This window comes from Odocoileus virginianus, chromosome 6 (genome assembly GCF_023699985.2).
Source record: "Odocoileus virginianus isolate 20LAN1187 ecotype Illinois chromosome 6, Ovbor_1.2, whole genome shotgun sequence".
Classification (NCBI taxonomy): domain Eukaryota; kingdom Metazoa; phylum Chordata; class Mammalia; order Artiodactyla; family Cervidae; genus Odocoileus; species Odocoileus virginianus.
In genome coordinates, this window is record NC_069679.1 from 41,060,545 (window position 1) to 41,088,276 (window position 27,732).

General features: G+C 39.6%; 1 protein-coding gene across 2 annotated transcripts in view; it reads left to right on the forward strand.

Annotated features, from left to right (window-relative positions):
* Nucleotides 1–27,732, forward strand: part of ALDH1A2 (aldehyde dehydrogenase 1 family member A2) — a 127,797-nt gene that overhangs the window by 55,535 nt on the left and 44,530 nt on the right. For both annotated transcript variants that reach the window (XM_070469229.1, XM_020906161.2), the window contains exons 2-4: nt 15,010–15,114; nt 15,297–15,437; nt 18,389–18,518. In XM_070469229.1, the coding sequence (XP_070325330.1) occupies nt 15,010–15,114; nt 15,297–15,437; nt 18,389–18,518 (376 nt within the window). The remainder of the gene's footprint in view (nt 1–15,009; nt 15,115–15,296; nt 15,438–18,388; nt 18,519–27,732) is intronic.

Genomic DNA, 27,732 nt, shown 5'->3' on the forward strand with positions numbered 1-27,732 from the left:
AAACGGGAAGTAAAGCAAGACAAATAGGAAACATTAAGTCCAAAAGTCACAAAACACAAAAGTGTTTGTCACTCAGTCATGTCTGACTGTGACCCCATGGACTGGAGCCTGGCAGGCTCCTTTGTCCATTGAATTCTCCAGGCAAGAATACTGGAATGGGTTGCCATTCTCTTGTCCAGGACATCTTCCCGACCCAGGGATCGAACCCAGGTCTCCTGCATTGCAGGCAGATTCTTTACTGTCTGAGCCACCAGGGAAGCTTGGTCTATAAAAATAACAGCATAGTAAGAATATATAATATTTTAACTTTTGGTGTACCAGGAAAAGTAGTCATCATATTTACCATCTGGGTCCAGTGGAGGCTATGTGATTTTAAAACTTTAAGTTATTTTATGAAAAATTTAGAAAAGTGAAAGTACAGAGATAGTGAAAGCAATAAAACCAGAATTTAAGCAAAACAAACCAATGTTTCTTCCATATTTCCCTGGTATTGGAGGTATATGTATATAAAATGAGCAATGGCCTTTGAATGCAACTACCCATGTGGCATAGTGGTAAAGAATCTGCCTGCCAATGCAGGAGACATGGGTTTGATCTCTGTGTCGAGAAGATCCCTGAAACAGGAAATGGCAATGCACTTCAATATTCTTGCCTGAAAAATTCCATGCACAGAGGAGCCTGGTGGGCTATAGTCCATGAGGTTGCAAGAGTTGGACATGAATGAGTGACTGAACACATATACATCTGCTCATCAGCCATCATGTTTGAAACTGGAAATATATATGTCATAAATACTGATTGCATATTTAAATACATTTCTAATAGGTTATATCTTATTGTTCTGGTTCTTCTTGCATTTGCCTTATCATAATGTAATACTATTGAAAAGTTTGAAGGCTCCTAATTTGGTAGAAAAAATCATGGCCATTTTTGTTCCATAATTACTAAAAGATTTTCATTTTTAGTTTATAAATATAAATTGGATTGATCATTCCAATGAACTTCTTATTTCTGCATAATATCTGTCCTTCTCAGTCACCTTTGTATATACACATACTTTTAGCATTTGTCCATTTATGAATCATATCAACTAAATTTTTGCCCATGAATATCTTAAAAGATAAAAGAATTCTTACATTTTTAAAAATCAAAACAGGATGGTTTTAAATTACTAAGTCCTTCCTATTGAATAGCTAGCTAGGTTAGACTATCATATTTCCTTTTTTATGTTTATAATTATCTTGTTTGCTCTCTGATTATTAACTTGGAGAAAGTGCATTTATTTATCCTAAGGGCTCATAGTCCAAGATTTTGCTTATACAGTCAATTTCACCCTCATCAACAGTGTCTCTAGTGTTTCTGTCTCTTTGCTTTCAGCTGCTGACTCATCTAGCAATTACGAAATGTCTTTTTCTATTAGATTTCTTCTTTTTCTCATAATGAACAGAAATGAAAAATTCTGAATTCTTAATTGTGTTCAGTGAAAGGAAAAAAGAATATGACAAAGCTGGTGTCATCATAGTTCTTTTATTTATATCCTTTTGAGACATAATAATGCATTACTTTGGATAGTACATTAATAAAACCAAAGGATGATGGAATTGTTCTGTTGCTCAGTCGTGTCCGACTCTTTGTGACCCCATGGACTGCAGCACGCTAGGCTTCTCTGTCCTTTACCATCTCCTGGAGCTTGTTCAAACTCATGTCCATTGAGTCGGTGATGCCATCTGTCCACCCCATCTTCTGTTGTCCCCTTCTCCTGCTGGTGATACATTTATTTAGTCATTTCTAGATATTTTCACAATGTTTTTTGTTTCCTTATTATTTTAAATTTTTTGGCATAATTGGAAATAATTGATGAGCGATGATGAAATATTTCCTAGAATGAAGAAATTTGCAAGATACAGAAAAAGCTTGTTAAGATTTTAAAACAATATATGCTGGAGAGTGTATGGAGAAAAGGGAACCCTCTTACACTGTTGGTGGGAATGCAAACTACTGCAGCCACTATGGAGAACAGTGTGGAGATTCCGTAAAAAACTGGAAATAGAATTGCCATATGACCCAGCAATCCCACTGCTGGGCATATACACCGAGGAAACCAGAATTGAAAGAGACACATGTACCCCAATGTTCATCGCAGCACTGTTTACAATAGCTAGGACATGGAAGCAACCTAGATGTCCATCGGCAGATGAATGGATAAGAAAGTTGTGGTACAGGAGAGAGCAAGATGGTGGAGGAGTAGGTGGATGTGGAGTACATCTCTCTTCATGGATATATCAGGAATATACCTTCAGACACAGGAGTGCCTGCAGAACATCAGCTGAGAGCAGACAGGAGTACCTGACCAGTGAAAAATAATATATAGAACCACATAAAACTTGGTAGGATGAAGGAACTAGGGGGAAAAACAGGAGTGTTAGTAGGACTGGACCTGCCTTGGCTGGTGGGGGAACTGAAGCAGGGGTCTGATCCCCACATCGGGGTAACTGAGTTAGAGGAGAAACATTTAAGGCTGAAACAGCTTATCTGTGGCAGCCTAAATGGAATGAGAATTAGACAGTCCTTGCCATAGCCATACATACCCTGGACAGGGATGCAGGTACCCTGGAGGGTGCAGTGGCTGGGAGCTGGAATTTGGGGATTGTGGAGCAATCCCAGGGTGAGGGCTGCTGTTGACTGTGGAGAGAGGGATCAAGGGGATGTGAGGGAGGAGATTGTGCTGGGAAATGCCTGTGGAGGAAAACCCAGCAGCCAGGGAAGCAAGGCGATACTGCTGAGCCACACATAGTGGGTGGAGCCATCACCATAGCCTCTCTCTTCACACACCAGTATGGGCAGCTGAACAATGGAGGTTAGCCCATCAAACGCCTGCCGCACTGAACTACAGAGTAGGACCCCATCCAGGGTGCCCTTTTATGTGCTTGATGCGCCGATTTACAGAGTAGGACCCCAGACAGGGGGGCCCCTCTATGTGCCTGATGTGCCAAACAACAGAGAAGGACCCCAGGCAAGGGAGCCGTCTAAGTGTCTGAATGGCTGAGCTACGGAGATAGACTGGCCAAAGAGGCCTTCTGATCGCCAGCTACAAGAGGCTCAAAAAAAGACTCTGATAGGGCCATAACTCTGCGATAGAGGCAGTCCACGGCCCTGCACACTTGCGCTGCCAGGGTCCTGGCAAGCCAAACAGCTGTGCCACCTTCACACTCAACTCTTCACTGGGGCAGAGCTGCCACATGCACAAAAAGTCTTGCACCTGTGTGTGCAGGGTTGCTTCAATAGTGTCCGATTCTTTGCAGCCCTGTAGACTGTGGCTTGCCAGGCTTCTCTGTCAGGGATGGGGGGGTTCTCCAGGCAAGAATACTGGAGCGTATGGGCCTATACTGGTTGCCATACCCTTATAGAGCAATATATATCCTGCTGCCCTAGCTGCCAACTCCCCTGGGTACCTGGTGCTGCCAGAACCCCTGAAACCCAGGCAGCTGCACCACCTCCATACCTGGCCCTCACAGGGGCAAACCCCAGTGGACGACCCACATGCAGAGGTGGAAATAAAACCACAATTGAAACCCAGGGGCAGTGTGGCTAAGGAAGAAGACCCAAAATCTTCCCACCAACTATACAAGCTGCAGATTAAATCCACATGATCAACTAGGCAGACTCTGTGTCTATGTAATATATAAAAGGTCACTGAGAGCTTCCACAAAAGAAAACACACTAGTTCTGATAGCTGTGGACATTGGAGGCAAGAACACAGAGGAGTAGGACCAGGTTAGAATCTGAGCTGCCCCCGCAGCAGGCCCAGAGATCAGCACAGTGCTGGAGGACATGCTAGGGAGGTGAGGTGGTCTGTGACTCCCAGCGAGGGAAAGGGCTCTGACAGCAGTGACTCAAGAAAAACATTTGTTATTCTTATGTTTTGACTTGTTCTGTAGATTCTTTTGGATTTTCTTCCCCCCTCTGTTGTAGTTGTTGATTTTATTGGCACTATGAAATATAGTTAAGCTTTTGAACTTTTTTTTTTTCTTCCTTCAGTCGCATTTTTTATAGTTGTTATAAACCTCTGGGCTTTTGCAGTTCTGTGGAGTTTTCCTTTTTTTTTTCCTCTTTTCTCTTTTTTAATTTCAGTTTTTAATTTTTAAACCTATTTCTATTTTTTCTACATTTATTCCTTTGTTTCTCCTACTATTCTTTTCCCCTTGCAGTTAATCTTTAATGTATCTTCTTTATATCTATTTAACTTTGCATATCTGTTCTTTATTTCTTTCCTTTCCTTTTAATGTATTTATTAGCTTTATTTTCATTGCTTTATTCCCCAGTTGGCACCTTGCTTTAGTTTTATTTTCCAGTTTGTGCTTTAGTTAGTTTTGTTCTGGTAGATATAATTTTTGGTTTCCTTTGTTTGCCAGGGCAACCTATTGTAATTTATTTTTGTTGGACTGTTTTGACTTTGCTTATAGGTGTATATGTATATATTCAGTCACACTTTTCTTTGATATTATAAACTTCTGCCTCTGTGTTGGGCTTTTGCAATTCTGTGAAATTTTCCTTTTTCTTTTTCCTTTTTACTTCTGTTTTTTGTTTTCTTCTTTTCTTTTTTATAATTTTAATTTTTAGAGTCTATTATATTTTTTCTACATTTATTCCTTTGTTTGCCTTTCCTACTGTTCTTTTCCCCTTGCAGTTAATCTTTAGTGGATATAAATCTTCATTTACCTCCAACTTTGCATATCTATTCTTTCTTTTCTTTCTTTCCTTTCCTCCCAACATATTCGTTAGTTTTGTTTTCATTGCTTTATTCCCCACTTGGCACCTTGCTTTAGTTTTGTTTTCTAGTTGTGCTTTAGTTAGTTTTCTTCTTAACTGGTAGATATCATTTTTTTATTTCCTTTGTTTGCCAGGTCAGTCTACTGTACTTTATTTTTGTTGGACCATTTTGACTTTGCTCATGAGTGTATATGTATATATTCCATTATTTTAATTATTACTTGCCTGATTTTGTAACTGCCATTTGTCTGGAGTTCATCTTTGGTTTCTCATTTTTGGATATTTATTTTAATCTCACTTAATGCCATAACAAACCACTTGTGGAATCCTCATTCCTAGCCAGAGATCAAACCCTGAACCTTTGGAGTGGAATCACTGACTGCAAGACCCTAGACTACCAGAGAACTAACCGTAGGGAGTATCAATTAGTGAGAACTCACACAAAGGAAACCACTTGAATACACGACCTAACATCACCTAACCACCAGTAGCACCCTGTACAGGACGTCTCATCTAAACAACAAACAAAACAAAAATATGAACCCAGTCATCAGCAGACAGGATTACCACCTCACTCAACCTTGTACATCAGAGGAAAAACAAACAAGCAAAAACTCAGCACAAATCTCACCCTACACAAAGCTTACACAAAGCACTGGACTAACCTTAGCAGGGCAGAAACCAAAGGGAAGAAAGAATTCAACCCTGAAGCCTGGGAAATGGAGACCTCAAACAATAAGTTAAAAAAATAATAATGAAAAGGCAAAGAAATACTACATAAATGAAGGAACAAACTAGAAACACAGAAGTCCAAATAAATGAAGAAGAAATAGGCAAGCTACCTGAAAAAGAATTCAGAAAAATGAGTAAAGATGATCAAAAACCTTGAAAACAAAATGGAGAAAATGCAAGAATCAATTTAAAAAGACCTAGAAGAATTAAAGAATAAACCTACAGAGACAACAGTTACTGAAATTAAAAATACTCTAGAAGGCATCAATAGCAGAATATCTGAAGCAGTAGAACGATTCAGTGAGCTGGAAGATAAAATGGTGGAAATAACTTCTGAAGAGCTGAAAAAAGTAAAAAGAATGAAAAGAACTGAGGATAGTCTCAGAGACCTCTGGGACAATATCAAATGCACCAACATTCAAATGATAGGGGTCCCAGAAGAAGAGAAAAAGATAGGGTATGAGAAAATTTTTGAAGAGATTATAGTTGAAAATTTCCCCAACATGGAAAAGGAAATAGTCAATCAAGTCCAAGAAGCACAAAGAGTCCCATACAGGATAAACCCAAGGAAAAACACACCAAGACACATACTAATTAAACTAACAAAGACTAAACACAAAGAAAGAATATTGAAAGCAGCAAGAGAGAAGCGACAAGTAACATAGAAGGGAAACCCAATGTGCTTAACAGCTATCTTTCAGCAGAAAGTGCAGGCCAGAAGGGAATGGCAGGATATATTTAAAGTACTGAAAGGGGAAAATCTACAACCAAGATTACTGTACCCAGCAAGAATCTCATTCAAAATTGATGGGGAAATCAAAAGCTTTTCAGACAAAAAAGCAAAAGTTAAGAGAATTTAGTACCACCAAACCAGTTTTATAACGAATGTTAAAAAGACTTGTATAGTCTAGAAATACAAGAGAAGAAAAAAGATCTACAGAATCAACCCCAAACAATTAAGAAAATGGCAATAGGAACATATATGTCAATAATTACTTTAAATGTAAATGGATTAAATGCTCCAACCAAAAGACACAGACTGACTCAATGGTTACAAAAACAGCACCCATATATATGCTGTCTACAAGAAACCCACTTCAGACCTCAGAACACATATAGACATATGAAAGTGAGAGCATGGAAAAATATATTCCATGCAAATGGGAAGCAAAAGAAAGCTGGAGTAGCAATCCTCATATCAGACAAAATAGATCTTAAAATAAAGGAGATTACAAGAGATAAGGAAGGACATAACATAATAATCAAGGGATCAATCCAAGAGGAAGACATACAGTTGTAAATATCTATGCACCCAACATAGGAGCACCTCAATACATAAGACAACTAATAGACATAAAAGGAGAAATTGACAGCAATGCAATAATAGTAGGAGACTTTAACACCCCATTCACACCAATGGACAGGTCATCAAAACAGAAAATTAATAAGGAAACACAAGTCTCAAATGATACATTATATGAAATGGATCTTATTGATATCTTCAGGACATTCCAATGCAGAATACACCTTCTTCTTAAGTGCACATGGAAAATTCTCCAGGATAGACCACATCTTGGGTCACAAATCAAACCTCAGTAAATTTAAGAAAATTGAAATCACATCAAGCATCTTCTCTGACTATAATGCTATGACACTAGATATCAATTATGAGAAAAAAGCTGTAAGAAACACAAGCACATGGAGATTAAACAACACATTTCTAAATAACAGGTCACTGAAATCAAAAAGGAAATAAAAAAGTTTTTGAAAACAAATGACAATGAAAACATAACAGCTCAAAACCTATGTAGCAAAAGCAGTTCTAAGAGGGAAGTTTATAGCAATACAATCCTACCTCAAGAAACAAGAAAAATATCAAATAGACAACCTAACTTTACACCTAAAACAATTGGAAAAAGAAGAACAAAAAACCTCCAAAATTAGTAGAAGGAAAGAAATCGTAAAGATCTGAGCAGAAATAAATGAAAAAGAAATGAAAGAAACAGTAGTAAAGATTAATAAAACTAAAAGCTGGTTCTTTGAGAAGGCAAACAAAATTGACAAACCTTTAGCTAGAGTCATCAAAAAAAACAAAAAGAATCAAATGAACAAAATCAGAAATTAAAAAGAGGTTACAACAGACAATGCAGAACCACAAAGGATTATAAGAGACTATTATGAACAACTGTATGGCAGTAAAATGGGTAACCTGGAAGAAATCGACAGATTCTTAGAAAAGTTCAATCTTTCAAGACTGAACCAAGAAGAAATAGAAATTATGAACAGCCCAATAACAAGCACTGAAATTGATGCTGTGATTAAAAAAATCTTCCAAAAAGCAAAATCCCAGGACCAGATGGCTTCACAGGAGAATTCTATCAAACATTTAGAGAAGAGCTAATGCCTGCTCTTCTAAAACTCAGAAAACTGAAGAGAAAGGAATACTTGCAAACTCATGCTATGAGGCCACCATCACCCTGATACCAAACCCAGACAAAGACAACTCAAAAAAAGAAAACTGCAGACCAATATCACTGATGAACATAGATGCAAAAATCCTCAACAAAATTTTAACAAACAGAATTGAGCAATACATCAAAAACCTCATACACCATGATCAAGTTGGGTTTATTCCTGGAATGCAAGGATTCTTCAGTATACACAAATCAATGTGATACACCATATTAAAATATATGAAAGATAAAAATCATATGATAATCTCAATACATGCAGAAAAAGTCTTTGACAAAATTCATCACCCATTTATGATAAAAATCCTTCAAAAAATAGGCATAGAAGGAACATACCTCATCATAGTAAAGACCATATATGATAAGCCTACAGCGAGCATTATTCTCAACGGTGAAAAAACTGAAAGCATTCCCCCTAAGATCAGAAATAAGACAGGGTGTCCACTTTCACTACTATTATTCAACATAGTTCTGGAAGTCCTAGCTACAGCAGTCAGAGAAGAAAAATAAATAAAAGGAATCCAGGTTGGAAAAGAAAAAGTAAAACTCTCACTGTTTGCAGATGACATCATACTGTACATAGAAAACCCTAAAGATAGTATCAGAAAATTATTAAGCTAATAATTTAATTTAGCAAAGTTGCAGGATATAAAATCAATACACAGAAATCACTTGTGTTTCAATATACTAACAAAAATCAGAAAAAGAAATTAAGGAATCAATCCCATTCATCATTACAACAAAAATAATTAAATATCTAGAAATAAACTTACTTAAGGAGACAAAAGAACTGTACACAGAAAATTATAAGACACTGATGAAAGAAATCAAAGATGATATAAACAGATGGAGAGATATTCCATGTTCCTGGGTAGGAAGAATCAATATTGTGAAAATGACTATACTACCAAACACAATCTACAGATTCAGTGTGACCCCTATCAAATTACCAATGGCATTTTTCACAGAACTAGAACAAAAAATTTCACAGTTCATATGGAAACACAGAAGACCCCAATAGCCAAATCAGTCTTGAGAAAGAAGAATGGAGCTGGAAGAATCAACCTTCCTGACTTTAGATTATACTACAGAGCTACAGTCATCAAGACTGTATGGTACTGGAACAAAGATAGAAATATAGACCAATGGAACAAGATAGAATGCTCAGAAATAAACTCTTGCACCAATGGGTACCTTATTTTTGACAAAGGAGGCAAGAATATACAGTGGGGCGAAAACAGCCTCTTCAGTAAATGGTGCTGGGAAAACTGGACAGCTACATGTAAAAGAATGAAATTAAAACACTTCCTAACACCATACACAAAGATAAACTCAAAATGGATTAAAGACCTAAATGTAAGACCAGAAACTATAAAACTCTTAGAGGAAAACAGGCAGAACACTAGATGACATAAACCAAAGCATGATCCTCTATGACCCACCTCCTAGAGTAATGGAAATAAAAACAAAAGTAAACACGTGGGACCTGATTAAACTTAAAAGCTTTTGTACAGCAAAGGAAACTATAAGCAAGGTGAAAAGAAAACCCTCAGAATGGGAGAAAATAATAGCAAGTGAAACAACTGACAGAGGATTAATTTCCAAAATATACAAGCAGCTTATACAACTCAATGCCAGAAAAACAGACAACCCAATCAAAAAGTGGGGAAAAGACCTAAACAGACATTTCTCCAAAGAAGACATACAGATGGCTAACAAACACATGAAAAGATGCTCAACATCACTCATTATTAAAGAAATGCGAATCAAAACTACAATGAGATATCACCCCACACCAGTCAGAATGGCCATCATCAAAAAATCTACAAACCATAACAGTTGGAGAGGGTGTGGAGAAAAGGGAACGCTTACACTGTTCATGGGAATGTAAATTGAAACAGCCACTATGGAAGACGGTATGGGGATTCTTTAAAAAACTAGGAATAAAACCACCATGTGACCCAACAATTTCACTTCTAGGCATAATATACCCTGAGGAAACCAAAATTTTAAAAAACACATGTATCCCATTATTCACTGCAGCACTATTTATGATAGCTAGAACATGGAAGCAGCCTAGATATCCATCGACAGATGAATGGATAAAGAAATTATGGTACATATACATAATGGAATATTACTCAGCCATAAAAAAGAATGCATTTGAGTCCTGATGAGGCAGATAGACCTAGAACCTATTATACAGAGTGAAGTGAGTCAGAAAGAGAAAGATAAATATCGTATTCTAACACATATATATGAAATCTAGAAGAATGGTACTGAAGAACTTATTTAAAGGGCAGCAGTGGAGAAACAGACATAGAGAATAGACTTATGGTCATGGGAAGAGGGGAGGAGAGGGTGAGATGTATGGAAAGAGTAACATGAAAAATTACATTGCCACATGTAAAATATATCACCAACGGGAATTTGCTGTATGGCTCAGGAAATTCAAACAGGGTCTTTGTATCAACCTAGAGGGGTGGGATGGGGAGGGAGTGGGGAGGTTGGTTCAAAAAGGAGAATATATGTGTGCCTTATGGCTGATTCATGTTGAGGTTTCAGCAAACCTCAGAAAACAAAATTCTGTACAGCAATTATCCTTCAATAAAAAAATAAAAAGAAAGTGGTGGTACATATACACAATGCAATATTACTCAACTATTAAAAAGAGTGCTTTTGAATCAGTTCTTATGCAGTGGATGAAACTGGAGCCTATTATACAGAGTGAAGTAAGTCAGAGAGAAAAACACTAATACAGCATATTAATGCATATATATGGAATTTTAAAAGATGGTAAAGATGCCCCTATGTGTGAGACAGCAAAAGAGACACAAAAGAGAATTTTGGACTCTGTGGGAGAAGGCGAGGCTGGGATGATTTGAGAGAATAACATTCAGTTCAGTTCAGTTCAGTCGCTCAGTTGTGTTCGACTCTGCAACCCCATGGACTGCAGCGCACCAGGCCTCGCTGTCCATCACCAGTTCCCGGAGTTTACTCAAACTCATGTCCATTGAGTCAGTGATGCCATCCAGCCATCTCATCCTCTGTTGTCCCCTTCTCCTCCCACTTTCAATCTTTCCCAGCATCAGGGTCTTTTCAAATGAGTCAGTTCTTCGCATCAGGTGGCCAAAGTATTAGAGTTTCAGCTTCAACATCAGTCCTTCCAATGAACACCCAGGACTGATCTCCTTTAGAATGGACTGGTTGTATCTCCTTGCAGTCCAAGGGACTCTCATGAGTCTTCTCCAACACCACAGTTCAAAAGCATCAGTTCTTCGGTGCTCAGCTTTCTTTAAAGTCCAAATCTCATATCCATACACGACTACTGGAAAAACCATAGTTTTGGCTAGATGGACCTTTGTTGGCAAAGTAATGTCTCTGCTTTTTAATATGCTGTCTAGGTTGGTCATAATTTTTCCTCCAAGGAGCAAGCGTCCTTTAATTTCATGGCTGCAGTCACCATCTGCAGTGATTTTGGAGCCTCCAAAAAATAGTCAGCCACTGTTTCTACTGTTTCTTCATCTATTTGCCATGAAATGATGGGACCAGATGCCATGATCCTTATTTTCTGAATGTTGAGCTTTAAGCCAATTTTTTCACTCTTCTCTTTCACTCTCATCAAGAGGCTCTTTAGTTCTTCCTCGCTTTCTGCCTTAAGGGTGGTGTCATCTGCATATCTGAGATTATTGATATCTCTCCCCACTATCTTGATTCCAGCTTGTGCTTCTTCCATCCCAGCGTTTCTCATGATGTACTCTGCATATAAGTTAAATAAGCACAGTGACAATATACAGCCTTGACATACTCCTTTCCATATTTGGAACCAGTCTGTTGTTCCAGCAAATTTGGAAGACTCAACAGTGGCCACAGGACTGGAAAAGGTCAGTTTTCAGTCCAGTCCCTTAGAAAGACAATTCCAAAAAATGTTCAAACTACCACACCGTTGCACTCATCTCACATGTTTGTCAAGTAATGCTCAAAATTCTCCAAGCCAGGCTTCAACAGTACGTGAACCGTGAACTTCCAGGTGTTTAAGCTGATTTTGGAAAAGGCAGAGGAACCAGAGATCAAATTGCCAACATCCACTGGATCATCGAAAAAGCAAGAGAGCTCCAGAAAAGCGTCTATTTCTGCTATATTGACTATGCCAAAGCCTTTGACTGTGTGGATCACAGTAAACTGTGGAAAATACTGAAAGAGATGGGAATACCAGACCACCTGACCTATCTCTTTAGAAATCTGTATGCAGGTCAGGAAGCAACAGTTAGAAATGGACATGAAACAACAGACTGGTTCCAAATAGGAAAAGAATAACATTGAAACATATATATTACTATATGTGAGATAGATGACCAGTTCAAGTTCGATGCATGAAACAGGGCACTCAAAGCTGGTGCACTGGGACAACCCAGAGGGATGGGATGGGGATAGAGGTGAGAGAGGGTTTGGAACAGGGGAACACATGTACCCCCATAACTGATTCATGTCAATGTATGACAAAAACCACCACAATATTGTAGGGTAATTAGCTTCCAATTAAAATTAATTAATTAATTTTTAAAAAAGATCCTATACTACATTTTATATTGAGAAAATGATCTGTGGGCTTAAATAACAGTAAGAGGAATTTTATTCTATTAAAAAATAAGTAATTTTTCCGTTTGATCTTTGGAAAACCTCTAAAAAACAATAAAAGGTCATGAAATATCAATCCTTACATACGTTCCTGATGGCTCAGTCAGTAAAGAATCTGTCTGGAATGCAGGAGACCCAGGTTTGATCCCTGGGTCAGGAAGATCCCCTGGAGGAGGAAATGGCAACCCACTCCAGTATTCTTGCCTGGAGAATTCCATGGACAGAGCAGCCTGGCAGGCTACAGTCCATGGGGTCAGACATGACTGAGCGACTAAACCACCACCACCACATACACTTAGAACTGTTCAACAAAGCTTAAAAACTGTAATTGGATCTGATGATATAACAATAGTTAAGACATTTCAGTCAAATAGTGAATAAAAAGAGTATTGGCAAGACCCACTCCATTTTCCCTTAAACCTGATAAGGTCTAGAAGTGGATGTTTAATGAAACTAACCTCTAATAAATGTTTTTCTTTTGTTACCTTTAAGATCATACTGCATTTCAAAGGGGTATACAGATTCGAAGAGCTGTAAAATGTTAGGAAATTTGTTAAATGGAGTGAAAAGAGGCTTATACTTATTAAATAGTTGTGTTTCTTTGGGCTGAGTAAGTCTAGAAACCAGGGTGTAGTGAGAAGAGCAGCAGACTGAATCAGAGCCTCAGAGATGACCTTCTTTTTCTGACTATTACCTCTCTTAATGTTTGCATCTTCAGTTGAAATAATAAACTCCTGCCATTAGGGTTGTTGTGAGTATTTAATGAACTACTAGGGACTGTTGACCCTGAAAGACTGGAACTCTTAAGCATTCTTGCCTCTCCTGTGTCTAGAAATACCTTGCATTTATTAAATACATTATACAAATGAATACAGCATATTAAGCATGTTTACACATTCATAGTAAAAACTTAAAAATTGTTACAAAGTCATTGTGTTTGTGCTCAGTACATTTGTATTAAGTGTGTTTATAGGCTTAAGGTATTTTTTCCCTCCTTTTATCTTTTATGGCCAAATAAATATTAAAAAAAAAAAAAAAAAAGGCTTCAGTGAAAGAAGACTCCTTCAACACAGGCTCATTGTTTTATCAAATCAAGGAAAAAGCAAAGATCTGACATAATCTAGAACTTAGTATTTAAAATTGTAGATATGCGCTCACTTAGCCTCATCTGTAATTATTAAAATACCAGGCAGTAGCAAATCAGCTTATCATTGTGTTTGTTCTAAATTGACTGGCTACTAAATGGTTCATAATTTCAGAAATTTTTGTTGTTGTGCCATAAATTTTATGGAGTAAAATATCTTTGTGTATTCTTTGAGCTTTCATAATCCAAAATATTAGTTTGGATTTTCTCTTAATGTCAATAAAAATTTAACGTTTTTGCCCGTATTTTTCCTTCTCGTTTAACTCCTCTCTTACAAATCTCCTGAGAAAATGACTTGCATAATTTCTTAAACCATTAGTCTCGTTGCCATTTTAAGATAGCCTTCATTTCCTATATAAAGAAACCAAGGCTCTTAAGAAAAGTCCTGAAGAGACCAGTTCAAAAGTTACAGGCCTTTCCCCTTTGCCCACCCAGCAAAAGGAAAGAGATCTAACTGGGGTTTACACATGTAAGTTGTTCAACTCACCAGTTGGTTTGGTCAGAGTCATTGCTGTGTTCTGGTTCTGACTATAAATTAGGCAAATGCTTGTTCCAGCACCATTCAGGTTTCCCTGTGAAGTCACTTAAGGCCTCTGACAGAGAAACTAGTAGCTCAGGCTGGATGACTATCAGTTTGATCCACGATTTACTCTTTTGCGGTATTGGCCGGAGCTTGGACTGTAATAAATACTTCCTCAGCCTCAGTATATGCTCTGTATGTAGGTGAGACTCTCCTTCCTTCCTTGTTTGACTCCCTCAGTAATTGACAGATTCACTAAAGGTAAGCATTATATTTGATCTTTGGATGACATTGAGGTAAAAATAGCACAAAGAAAATTTCTGAATTGGGGGTGAGGCTAGACTGCATAACGATCAAGGTTTTCTTGTAATTCTTCAAATTCTGTACTTTAGTTATATACCAGCAAGTATGCTGTACTATGCTTAGTTACTGTCGTGTGCAACTCTGCAACCCCATGGACTGTAGCCTGCCAGGCTCCTCTGCCCATGGGGATTTTCCAGGCAAGAGTACTGGAGTGGGTTGCCATGCCCTCCTCCAGGGGGTCTTCCTAACCCAGGGATTGACCCCAGGTCTCCCGCATTGCAGGTGGACTGTTTACCGTCTGCATCACCAGGGAAGCCCAAGAATGCTGGCGGAGAAGTATTACTACTGTGGTACTTTCGTCTAGTACAGCGCCATGGACTGACTTTCTGTCGCTTGTCTCATGGAGTCCATTCTGTTGTCTGTTCCCTTAGATTTTTATTAACAACGAGTGGCAGAACTCAGAGAGTGGGAGAGTGTTCCCCGTCTACAATCCAGCCACAGGAGAGCAAGTGTGTGAAGTTCAAGAAGCAGACAAGGTATGTTCATCTGAGAAGAAAAACTGCTGTGAAATAACTGCCTTCAGGCAGCAGAACACTAACTTGATGCTCTCCAGACATCACCGCTAATGTTCATTTATCACCTTTGTGTGTGTGTGTGTGTGTGTGAAAGCAAATGTTTCTTCCTTTATTGTATCATTGTTTCTCTTCCTCTCTAACAGGCAGACATAGACAAAGCAGTGCAGGCAGCCCGCCTGGCTTTCTCTCTGGGTTCAGTGTGGAGAAGGATGGATGCTTCAGAAAGAGGCCGTCTGTTGGATAAGCTTGCAGACTTGGTGGAACGAGATAGGGCAGTCCTTGCAGTAAGTAACCTAAGAGAACATCGTCTTTACTGCCAAATTTACCATCCATTGAAATTTAGATTCCTCAGTCTTTCTGAAAGCATGATATGAAGCAGATCTGGGGAGCAAGTGAATTCAGTTCAGTTCAGTCGCTCAGTTGTGTCCGACTCTTTGCGACCCCATGAATCGCAGCAGGCCAGGCCTCCCTGTCTGTCACAAATTCCCGGAGTTTACTCAAACTCATGCCCATCGAGTCGGTGATGTCATCCAGTGAAGGAGTACATAATAACTCATGAAAAAGGGGAGAGGTTTGGCTTTTGGGGACCAGCTGAATGTCTCTTCTTACTGAATTTTGAAGAACAAAACCATAGCTTCCCATGACTGGTACAGATCTTGCTGCTTTCCTTGTCCCTCTCCCTCCCACCCTCAACAAAAAGAACAAAAGCAGTCCAGCAGTGGGAAAGTGACCATGCTGCCTGCAGGAAGCCAAACCACTGATTGGTTTGTTGGCATTCAGAAGAGTTTTACCTCTCCAGTGTGAGCCCCTTTTGACCAAAGAGAATCCTTCAGAAGCAGAAGGTGTGATGGAGACCTCTCATACAGCGCTGCTCCCTTTGTTCTTTGGTCACTTTCTAGAGTTAATAGAAAGGAGAGACGGGAGACAGCAACTTTCTTTTGCTACAACAATCATTTTCTCACATAAGGGACATTCCCTTTTCTACTGGTTTTTTTGTTGTTGATGCTGTTTTAAAAATAGGAGTCAGTTTCTTAGAGAATACAAACTCTTTTGGACACTGGGACCATTTTGGAATGCCTGTAATCTCCACCTGCATGACCCGTAGTTGATCATTTAATATTTAGGGCATCCTTGTCGAGTCAGTGCATTAAGGCCGTGAATACTACGGTCTCCCCTCTGCTTGGAAAGTCACGTCACTGTTGGGTTTCCTTTGGGGGAGGGGAGCATCAGTCCCTTCGGCATTGTCCCTTCTACCACCACTCTCCCCTCTTCATCCCCCTCATGGATCTATTTCTAGTGTGGAGACAAAAATGGATGCTTTATGGAGATGGTTTGGAACTCCTGCTGTGCATAACATATATTTGTCCATAAAAGCATTTTCTGGTTTAGTACTTCAAGGAATGCTGTTTCCAATGAGATGTTTCTACATATTGGGAAAAGGTGTTTCATGGAGATTCATAAGACACTTAACATATTAAAGACTGACAAGCCCTACTCAATATGTCTCAACTCTGTTGGAGCCTCAACACTAATTTTCTGGCTAATCTGTCAGTATCATACAAAACAGAATTCTTTGGACTACCTTGGGAGAATGCTGGTCTGTATGCTGTCTCTTTACTGGATTGTGATTTCTTTGAGAGTGTAAAGTGTGTTTTACTCCTTTTGTTGTGATCCAAGTATAGTTCTTGGCACATAAATAGTGTGATGGGGGCACGTTGATGGTCTGTAAGTATCTATTTCAGTTAAATCCCTACAGTATTCATAACATTAGATTAGCAGTACTTACTAGATGAAGATGTGGTTCATTTCTGCAGTTATCTTTTCATGTCATAAAATTCAAATGCCATCCTTTCTCTGATATGTCTCACTGTGGTCAAGTCCTTTTTCCTATCACACTTAAATGAGAGTCCTACTTTTAAACACTCCTAAGCAATGTGACGAATGAGTTTTATTAAGAGATAGCCTCTTGAATATAGGGAAGCTCCTGACCATAATACTGAAGTTAATATTGCATCTAGGTAAACACAATTGAGAATAAACCCAGGGCTGGCAACTCTCAGGTGATCAACAGCTCATAGGGATGGACCATTTAGGTGGCCTAGAATCTGATGAATGACTCTACTTTATTCTGTGTAGTCAGTCTCGACCTTGGCTGTATGCCCTCTGTGTGGAGAATATATTCATCTCACAGACCTATAAATATTCTAAAAAGAACTAGGAAATATCTTGTTTTGCTAATATACAGTGAATAGGTCACATAATATTTTTTAATGAGTTCCATCTTATACACATAGTACGTGAATAAATTACACTGTAAATGTTATTTTTATGTCATTGAATGGAGAGTATTTCAATTTTAGTTTTGTTAGTACTCAGATAATTTTAGTGCCAGTATATATTGTAAAATGTCCTTGAGGAAGAGGACATGAGATTGCAGACATATGTTTTTATTTATATTATTTGTTAAATATGTAAAAACCTCTACTATTTCTCAAGTCAAAATACTCTTCTCATTCCAGTGAATTCTTCTTAAATTCTTTACATTACAGACTTATCCTATTTAGGAATGTGTCATTAAAATAATAACATTTATAATCTAAAACTGCTTAATAACTCTAACTCTATTTTTATTAAATGGACCGAGTACTTCACTCTTAATAGATAATGGTTGTTAAGCTAAATATTTACAGAAAACCAGCCCTCATGTTGTTGCAGTATGAGCTTCCCTAGAGGAGACCTTGTTTATTTGGTGGTAGTAAATAAACTTGCTCTGCACTGTGGCCATTCCATTTCTCAGCAGGGGTCTTGGCAGCTGTGGAGAACGTTTTATATTCTCATCAAGTGCATAAAAGCCCATGTCCCTGCTCCTCTTTATGGATTCAGATTACTGATGTAGACTCTGAAAAATCCCCACACAGTTCTGATCATTAATATAACAGAAGCTGGTTGACAAGCAGAACACTTTCTTTATCACCAGTAGTGTTTATGTATTGGAATAGTGGTTACTGGAAACACACACCAAAGCACAAGAACATGCACATACATACTCTTGGTGGCTTTTACTTGAAACTAAACTCAACAAACAGTGCTCAAATCTTTTCATTTGGGAAATCACAGTTGACCAGGTATGCGTCATTATTCAGATTCATTTGTATTCTTTCCATGCCTTTTTTTGTTTGCTCCAGCAATCACTTAGTGTATCACTGGAAAGTTCTCTCTGTTTCTTTTCCCACAGACCATGGAATCCCTCAATGGTGGCAAACCGTTCCTGCAAGCATTTTATGTTGATTTGCAAGGAGTCATCAAAACTCTTCGGTATTATGCAGGCTGGGCGGATAAAATTCACGGGATGACCATTCCTGTAGGTATGTGAGACTGAGTACGTTGAAAAGGGAAACATGAGACCTCAGCAGAAACACACTGTCACCACCAAACACAGACAGCGGTCAGGTGGGGTGCACACTCTTACAGCACCTTGAACTGAACAAAGAACAAAACAGATTTTGTCACTGCTTTTGACAGTATTCCTATTTCAGTATGTAGCCAGTCCACACATACGTGCAGAGAAAGCCTCATCAGTACGTCAGTCAGCTAAGGAACAAGTGTGTATCAGCTACAAAGTTCCTCGCACTGTGCTAGCTTAGGTGCTGGAGATGGGACAGCACTGGGTGTAGGAAAGCCAGGGAAAACTCTGAGAAGACTAAGACTTGGCCCTTGGTCTTCTGAAACCCAAGATCTTCTTGTTTGGAAGGAATCCTCTAAAATGTTAACAGTTGTTTTCTGTTAGTGGTGAGCTTATGGATTGTTTATTATTTCTTTTTCGTATTTCTCTATATTTTCTATATTTCCTATAAAGACCATGAACTACTTTTACCATCTATAAAAACAACCACCCTCCTGACACATTGTCTTTTAAAATCCAGTTTTGGAGACAAAACCAGTAAGACAAAATAAAGATCTCTACAGGAGAGTTACAATTAGGTGCTAAGCCATGTGGCTTGGCCTGTCAGTGCTGTGGCCCTTAAAAGCAATGGGAAGGCATCCAAACTAAGTCAGTGGAAAGGTCTCGGTCTGAGCATGAACACAAGCCCTCCAGGCTTCTCTGTCCATAGGGATCCTCCAGGCAAGAATACTGGAGCAGGTTGCCATTTCCTTCTCCAGGGGATCTTTCTGACCCAGGGAGGGAACCTGCGTCTCTTACATCTCCTGCATTGTCAGAAAGGTTCTTTACCACTAGTGCCACCCGGGAAGCCCCAGCATGAGTACTGTGCTGTAGTAATATGGAATAAAGAGCTTTCACAGCAGCCCCAAGGGCAGGCACTGTTATCACCAGAGGAGAAAACTTGAGGCCTAGGAATGTTCAATTGTCTTCCTGATTCACCCAGCAAATAAACTGTAGAGTCAAAACTTTGACGTCAGAGCCTGGTGAATCACTTCACTAGAGAATCTGTTTTAGAAACTGAGAGGAAGAGAGATCATGACAGGAAAGGGGCCATCTGGAAGAGATGTGAGAATATTGGCAGTGGTGAATAGGTATACAGAAAGAAAATACATGTGTTTGAGTGGCTCCTGGATGCTGCTAAGTAGTGTACCAGGTACTCTACCTGTGTTCTTTGGAGAAGAGCCAGCTTTCCATGTGCACACTGGGGAGAGTGGAGAGTGATGCTGGGGACGTTACAGTGCCCAGTGTGGGCCTTCCTCAATGGAGGATTGGTTTCCCAGAAAAGGAACCCAATGGCTGAGAGTGTAGCTGGCTTAGAGCAATGTCTCTCAAACCTGAATGTGCATATGTATTACCTGGAATCATCTTCAAGTGCAGGTCTAGGATGGGGTCTGAGAATCTGTGTTCCTAACCAGCTGCCAGGCGACGCCTGTGCTGCTGGTTCTCTGCCTCAAGAAGTGAGGAGTCATAGTGACAAAGAAGAGAGACAAGACTTCAAAGGACTATTTTAAAATTATCTCCATGAATGATGGTGACATGTGGAATGCTGGATTTAGAAAATGGGTTTCTGGTTATAGAGACTCTTCCCTGCCATTCAGAAGTTTCCCAAGTTCAGACTCAGAAGGATGGAGAAGATAAAGAAATGTCAGAATCTTAGTTTAGTCCTGACTCTTAGATATTACAGACAACTGTTCTTTGTAGGATTTGTAGTATTGAAGAACAGCTTAAGTGAGACAGAGGCATAGTTTGGTATATGCATACTTGTGGGAGGGCCTAGGAATTAAAACCTTTGTTAAGAACAGGACATGCATCAGTCTTTTTAGGCTGACCTCTGCTGTTTCAATGCAGAAAGAAAATTATCAGGATCAAAGGCCCCAGGTTTTTTTGCGTCCCACCCCACCTGCCATTTCACTGTTTCGGATATTTCAACATCTTTTCAAATGATATAAAGAGATCTTAGAAATAAGATGAAATCGAAGGCTGTTTGAATACATAAATACCTACTTGGCCTAGCAATGTCTTGGTTTTCTTTTGCTTCCTTAGGAGAGAAGTCCTTGATTGATTAGATAGATTTGTTGGAATTTTTTTATCATATTTAATACTTTACTATAACTTTATCTGGCAGTAGAGGTGGTTGGTTTATAAGCCTCACTGTTTTCATCTGATGCTGTTTAGAGATTCTGAGTTAGAAGTACAGGGCTTAGAAAAAGGCATTCACAGTAGTCTCTCCTACTTTTACTCATAAACTGGCATCCAGCCTGTGAAGGAAAAAAAGAAGGAATTCTGTAAAATGCTAAGTAATTTTTGTTTCCCTGATTTCCCCTAATGTGCATTTAGAGGGATACTAGGATGAAGAACTCTCCAGGAATTCAGGTCGTTAGGCAGAGGTCCTGGGAAGCTGTGGGTCTGGGACATAAAATCTTTCATTGTGGTGCCTCAGGCAGGTGAAGGAAAGACGAAGACAGACATGAACTTGGCCACTTTCCTTTCTGTTCCAGTTTTAGATACATTTTGGCATGCCTATAGGCTACTGAATGTTCATCTCACAACCCCTTTGACTAGTTCAGTGCTTAGGGAATCTGGTTGGCTAAACCAGGGGGTCATAGTAGAAGACCAGGGAAAGGGAGGGTCATTATTATTCACTTATTTATTTTCAAATTTGTTCAATCAATCAATCTGTGCTTTATTGTCATTTGCAAATTTATAATTTAGTATCAGCTTTATTTTTGTCTCAGTGTTCTTGGCTTTTTTCAGTGAAATCTGGACCATAAGAGAGCTGTTAGCCTTTAACCATGAGGTCTTTATATACGTTTCCATGTGCCAAGTTTCTTCAGTTGTGTCCAACTGTTCACGACCCTGTGGACTGTAGCCTGCTAGGCTTCTTTGTCCATGGGATTCTCCAGGCAAGAATACTGGAGTGGGTTGTCATTTCCTCCTCCAGGGGATCTTCCCAACCCAGGGATTGAACCCAGGTCTCCTGAGGCTCTTGCATTGCAGGCAGATTCTTTACTGCTGAGTCACATTTTCCTGTGAAACAGCCTAATTTTGTTTGAAATTATAAATATAAAGAAATAATTTATGTTTGAGCATGTAAAAGGACTTTTGCATACAGGATCTGTGTGATTCTATGTGTGACCCTGTGAAACAAGTCACCTTTTAAAAGGTCAGTCCAGTCGCTGAGTCGTGTCTGACTCTGCAACCCCATGAATCTCAGAACGCCAGACCTCCCTGTCCATCACCAACTCCTGGAGTTTACTCAAACTCATGTCCATCAAGTCGGTGATGCCATCCAGCCATCTCATCCTCTGTCATCCCCTTCTCCTCCTGCCCCCAATCCCTCCCAGCATCAGGGTCTTTTCCAGTGAGTCAGCTCTTCGCATGAGGTGGCCAAAGTATTGGAGTTTGAGCTTCAGCATCAGTCCTTCCAATGAACACCCAGGACTGATCTCCTTTAGGATGGACTGGTTGGATCTCCTTGCAGTCCAAGGGACTCTCAAGAGTCTTCTCCAACACCACAGCTCAAAAGCATCAATTTTTCGGTGCTCAGCTTTCTTCACAGTCCAACTCTCACATCCATACATGACCACTGGAAAAACCATAGCCTTGACTAGATGGACCTTTGTTGACAAAGTAATATCTCTGCTCTTTAATATGCTGTCTTGGTTGGTCATAACTTTCCTTCCAAGGAGTAAGCATCTTTTAATTTCATGGCTGCAGTCACCATCTGCAATGATTTTGGAGCCCAAAAAAATAAAGTCCTGACACTGTTTCCACTGTCTCCCCATCTATTTCCCATGAAGCGATGGGACCAGATGCCATGATCTTCGTTTTCTGAATGTTGAGCTTTAAGCCAACTTTTTCACTCTCCTCTTTCACTTTCATCAAGAGACTTTTTAGTTCCTCTTCGCTTTCTGCCATAATGGTGGTGTCATCTGCGTATCTGAGGTTATTAATATTTCTCCCGGCAATCTTGATTCCAGCTTGTGCTTCTTCCATCCCAGCGTTTCTCATGATGTACTCTGCATATAAGTTAAATAAGCAGGGTGACAATATACAGCCTTGACGTACTCCTTTTCCTATTTGGAATCAGTCTGTTGTTCCATGTCCAGTTCTAATTGTTGCTTCCTGACATGCATATAGGTTTCTCAAGAGGCAGGTCAGGTGGTCTGGTATGCCCAGCTGTTTCAGAATTTTCCACAGTTTATTGTGACCCACACAGTCAAAGGCTTTGGCATAGTCAATAAAGCAGAAATAGATGATTTTTCTGGAACTCTCTTGCTTTTTTGATGATCCATTGGATATTGACAATTTGATCTCTGGTTTCTCTGTCTTTTCTAAAACCAGCTTTAACATCTAGAAGTTCATGATTCACATACTGATGAATCCTGGCTTGGAGAATTTTGAGCATTACTTTACTAGCATGTGAGATGAGTGCAATTGTGCGGTAGTTTGAGTATTCTTTGGGATTGCCTTTCTTTGGGATTGGACTGTACACATTTTGCAGGTAAGAAAATGAGACAGCAAGGGTTTAGTGTCTTGAACAAGGTCACACATGAATAAGTGGCAGGCCTGAGATTCAAACCCAAGTCTCTCTGCCTGAGCCATTGTAGACCCTCCGGTGGAGACCTATCAGCAGAGTGGGAAAAGGCAGAGGCCAGTAAACCTGGTGAAGTCTTTAACCCTCTGCACATTTTTAGATTAACATTAACCGTTGTTCCTAGAGGAAATACAAGGGTAGAAAGCAGTCATAAAAATAAATCTGAAAGTTTTTTAAAAATATATGACTACTTAGTTACATTGAGTCATATTCCATGGTTCATCCAACTTAGTATCCCTAACACTGAAGGATAAGACCCAGAAAGAGTGCGAAGAGTTATGCTATTGTCTCTTGGACTCCTTCCCATTTAGGAAGGCTGGGCATTCTGCCTCATGATGGGAAGAGCTCTTCCTCTACCTGTTCTGCCATGCATCAACCTCAGTCTCTCAGGCATCCCCTCATTCAGCAAATTTTTTTAAGCACCTGTGTTAAACACTGGGATTACAAAGGTAAACAGGGAAGATGCCCATAGAATAGTAAGGAAAACAAACAGGTAGACAACCGAGTGCAATATAGAGTGGCTTGCTCACATATGGACATATAGAGTTCAGTGGGTACTCTGTAGGAAAGGCATATCACTCAGCATTAAGGCTTCCTGGAGAAGGAAGTGAGTTGATACCTGTACAAGGGCTGATAAGTGAAGATGTAGACAGGGTGATCCCCAGCAGTGCTAACGGTCTGTGCAGAGCATGGAGGGAGCAGGGTACTGTGTGCTAGTGTAGCCAGTTTTAGCAGACAGTGGGGCCCTGGGCCTGGGGAAACTGCTACGGGTTTTTTTCCATAGTAATGGTGAGTCACTGAATTATTTTAAGTAAATGAGTGTCTTGATCAACATTGGTTTTAGAAAGAGACTTTGATGACATAATGGATAATCAGTTGCAGAAAGCAAGTATGTACTTTTCCCCCTCCCTCGGAAGGCTAGCCTCCCTCTAGAACATCTGGGAGGAGGAGAAAAGGGTTACAGCATGACCACTGCTGAGCCTCCACTGGACAGCCATGTCTCCCTCTGAACTGAGAGATTCCCCAATCCCTCTCTGTTACATCCCCACCAAGGCCCACAGTTGGATGTTTTCACAGAATCATGCAGTATTAGTTTGACTCACAATGGTCTTAATGTTCTTGTCTTTACAACATTATCTGTAATTTCTGGCCATGGTACTCAATGGAACCGTTTTTTCTGGCCATAAATCCTATGCTTTGACCCTTCTGCTATAACATCTGCTAATTATGATGATAAATAACAATCATTATTATGATTGATTGTACACTTTCCTTGTGCCTATTATGGTGTCTCTAATCTCAGAGCAGCCCTCCAGGGGAGGTGGTTTTATCTCCGTTTGATCCTCTTTACCCTGCGCCGAAATTCTGTGCTCCTCCAATGGCCGCAGAATCCTTGTGCTGGAGGAAGGGACAAAGAGTATCTTTAGTTCACTGAGGGAGAAGTCGAGGTTTTGGTTTACATTACTTATGATTTTTCTCTGTAACAGTGTTGATTTGTTTTGTGATATGTAAGCAGAGAAAATGTAGTTCATATTTTAGCTAAATTCTGACATAAAAATTACTTTATGATACATTAGTATATCAAAAGGTTAAAGAGCTACACAGGCCACCTGTAATTATTTATCCAGTTTGCCTTCTTTCAGTTTTACCTGTAAAATTAAAGGATAGGCTAAAAATGTGCAGAAATTGTCTTGAATCCTAAGATTTTGCCTTCAACAGCTCAATCTGATTTAATGTTTTCAACAGAGAATTTATATGGTGAGATCTTGTTCAGTCAATAAGAGTGAGGAGCTGTTTGCTCTACCCACCTAAGCAGAACCCAGGGCAGATAGAAAGAAAGAAAGTGTCTGACTCTTTGCCACCCCATAGAATTCTCCAGGACAAAATACTGGAGTGGGTAGCCTTTCCCTTCTCCAGGGGATCTTCCCAACCCAGGGATGGAACCCAGGTCTCCGCATTGTAGACAGATTCTTTACCAGCTGAGCTATCAGAGAAACCCAAAGCAGGTAGAGTTACCTGAACTGGTGGTGACAGATCATGGAGTCTCCTTCACATGTAACCTCTTTGAGAGACAGGTTGAAGAAAACTCAGGGATCCTAAGGCCATGCTCCTCATTTCTCAGTCCAGAGAAGTAAAGTAGCTTTTTTTCCAAGATCACATAATGTGTAGTGATAGAGCTAAGATATGTTCATAATCGACTTAGGAGCATGTAGTTAAACTTCTGAGATGCTACCACTTGACACCTGGGGGGAACAGTGTCATCTCCACTGTATGTTATTGTAGAATCTCCAGTGTCTGTATAGGTATCTATGGAGTTTATCATTACAGCTGTGAAATGTCCAGTGAGATCTGCTCAGTCTAGAATACATAGAAATCTGCTAGAGGACATAATGAACTAGTTCAGTGTAGTTGGTCTAATTGTTCATTACTGGGGTCACCAAAAGATCATTGCTAGTTCCTTGAATGGTAATTCTGTACACAAATTAGAGATTGGAAGATGGCCATCCATTCATTGAATTGTTTAACAGATTTTAATGCTATTAAATAAACTCATTTTTAGTGTTACCAGGTATATAAAAATCATAGCAGTTCTTGAAATGCTCTTAGTATTGTAGTTGGGAGCCATTTCTTGAGGTCCATATTTAAATTTCTCCTCAATTTCTGGCACATTTCAGATTCTTCTGATTTCATTTACCATACATATTACCTAATCATATTCTAGTTTATGTATAGATTGTGTCAATGCCTGATATTCTTATGAGAATAATAATTTTGTTCAATTTTTTTTTCAAGCAGCTATAAAATCTGCTTTAAGGAGTAATGTTTATCCTGAAGGAATAATCCACATAATTGTTCTAATTAAGTAATTTCTATCTTTCCTGTGTAATTTGATGTCAGTCAGTCAGTTCAGTCACTTCGTCATATCCGACTCTGCGACCCCATGGACTGCAGCATGCCAGGCTTCCCTGTCCATCCAACTCCCAGAGCTTGCTCAAACTCATGTCCATTAAATAACATAGAGCAGTGACTCACCATTCACAAATATGGAAGAAGTTTTTCTGTTACTCATCCCTAGGGACAAAGGCTCTTCTTAGTTTAACTCTGAACTAAGAAATGGCTTAATCTATACATGCTCGGTAAAATTTGATCCACAGTTCAACTAAATTCATGATAAAGCTTTTGATTGTAATTCTTCATCAAGGTATATAACACTGAGGTGTAAAAACACATCAGAAAACTTGTCTCTGGGTGTGTCTTAAACTCCTACTAAGAACAGTAGTTTTTACTTTCTTGAATGAAATGGAAAAGAGGCTGAGAGATAAAAAGTCCTAAACATGAGATTTAGTATTTCTGTCTTGGTGTCTCATCTCTTCTTTAGTTTTCTCCGCCATGGTTATGTGCTTACTTGCTGGCTTAGAATATGGTATTCAGAACATTTATTTGTTATTTTCATCGAATGCAGTCCGTTCTTGCTGAGTCTGAGCTCTCTCGGATGCCTTATATTTGGTAAGAAGACCTAAGATGATTGTAGCCTAAAGTGGAGTATCTGAATTTGCATGGAGATTTTTTCCTCTGTCAAGCTGATGTGCCTTATAGTGCAAAGCTAGAGAAATGATGGAAACAATCTTTTTAGTCAACTTACCGTATTTAAATAGTGCCACGGCAAAAAGACTAAAGGTGTTTCAGATGGTAAAGAATCTGCCTGCAAACCAGGAGACCCAGCTTCTAATCCTGGGTTAAGATTCCCTGGAGAAGGGAATGGCTATCTACTCCAATATTCTTGCCTGGAGAATTCCATGGACAAAGGAGCTTGACAGGCTATAGTCCATGAGGCTATAGTCCATGTCCGTGAGGACATGACTGAGCAACTAACCCTTTCACTTTGGGCTTCCCAGGTGGCTCAGTGGTTAAAAAAAAACATCTGCCTGCCAATGCAGGAGATGTGGGTTCGATCCCTAGGTTGGGAAGATCTCCTGAAGAAGGAAATGGCAACCGTCTCCAGTATTCTTGCCTGGGAAATTCCATGGATAGAGAAACCTAGCAGGCTATGGTCCATGGAGTCACAAAGAGTCAGACACAACTGAGTGACTGAACGCATTAACATAAAAGATGGGAAATGGGCTATGATTTTTCTTCTAGGCAGAGAGGAGTGCTCATACTTCGTCTTAGGTACAGAAGAGAGGGAGGGAGAAGTAACACTGCCGCCCACTGGAGTCCATTTATCCCAAACGCAGAGAGGCACTCAGCCTTAGACTCCCCAACCCGAGAGGAAGCCTGTGCTCTGTAGCATTCCCTTTATTGCTTGAGATACAGGGTCTGTGTGAATTCTCTGTCCACACACCACATCCTTGAAGAATCGACTTCACCCTTTTTCCCCCCGTCTGCATTCCTTGACATTACACTCTGATTCTGTGGTTTGTGATATCCACCTAAATCCAAACCTTATTCACAGAAGAGACTTTGGTATGTTTCTAAGGAAAGTGAACTTGAAGTCTGATGACCCAGTTTCAAGTTCAGGAACCACAACTTAACCAGTGAT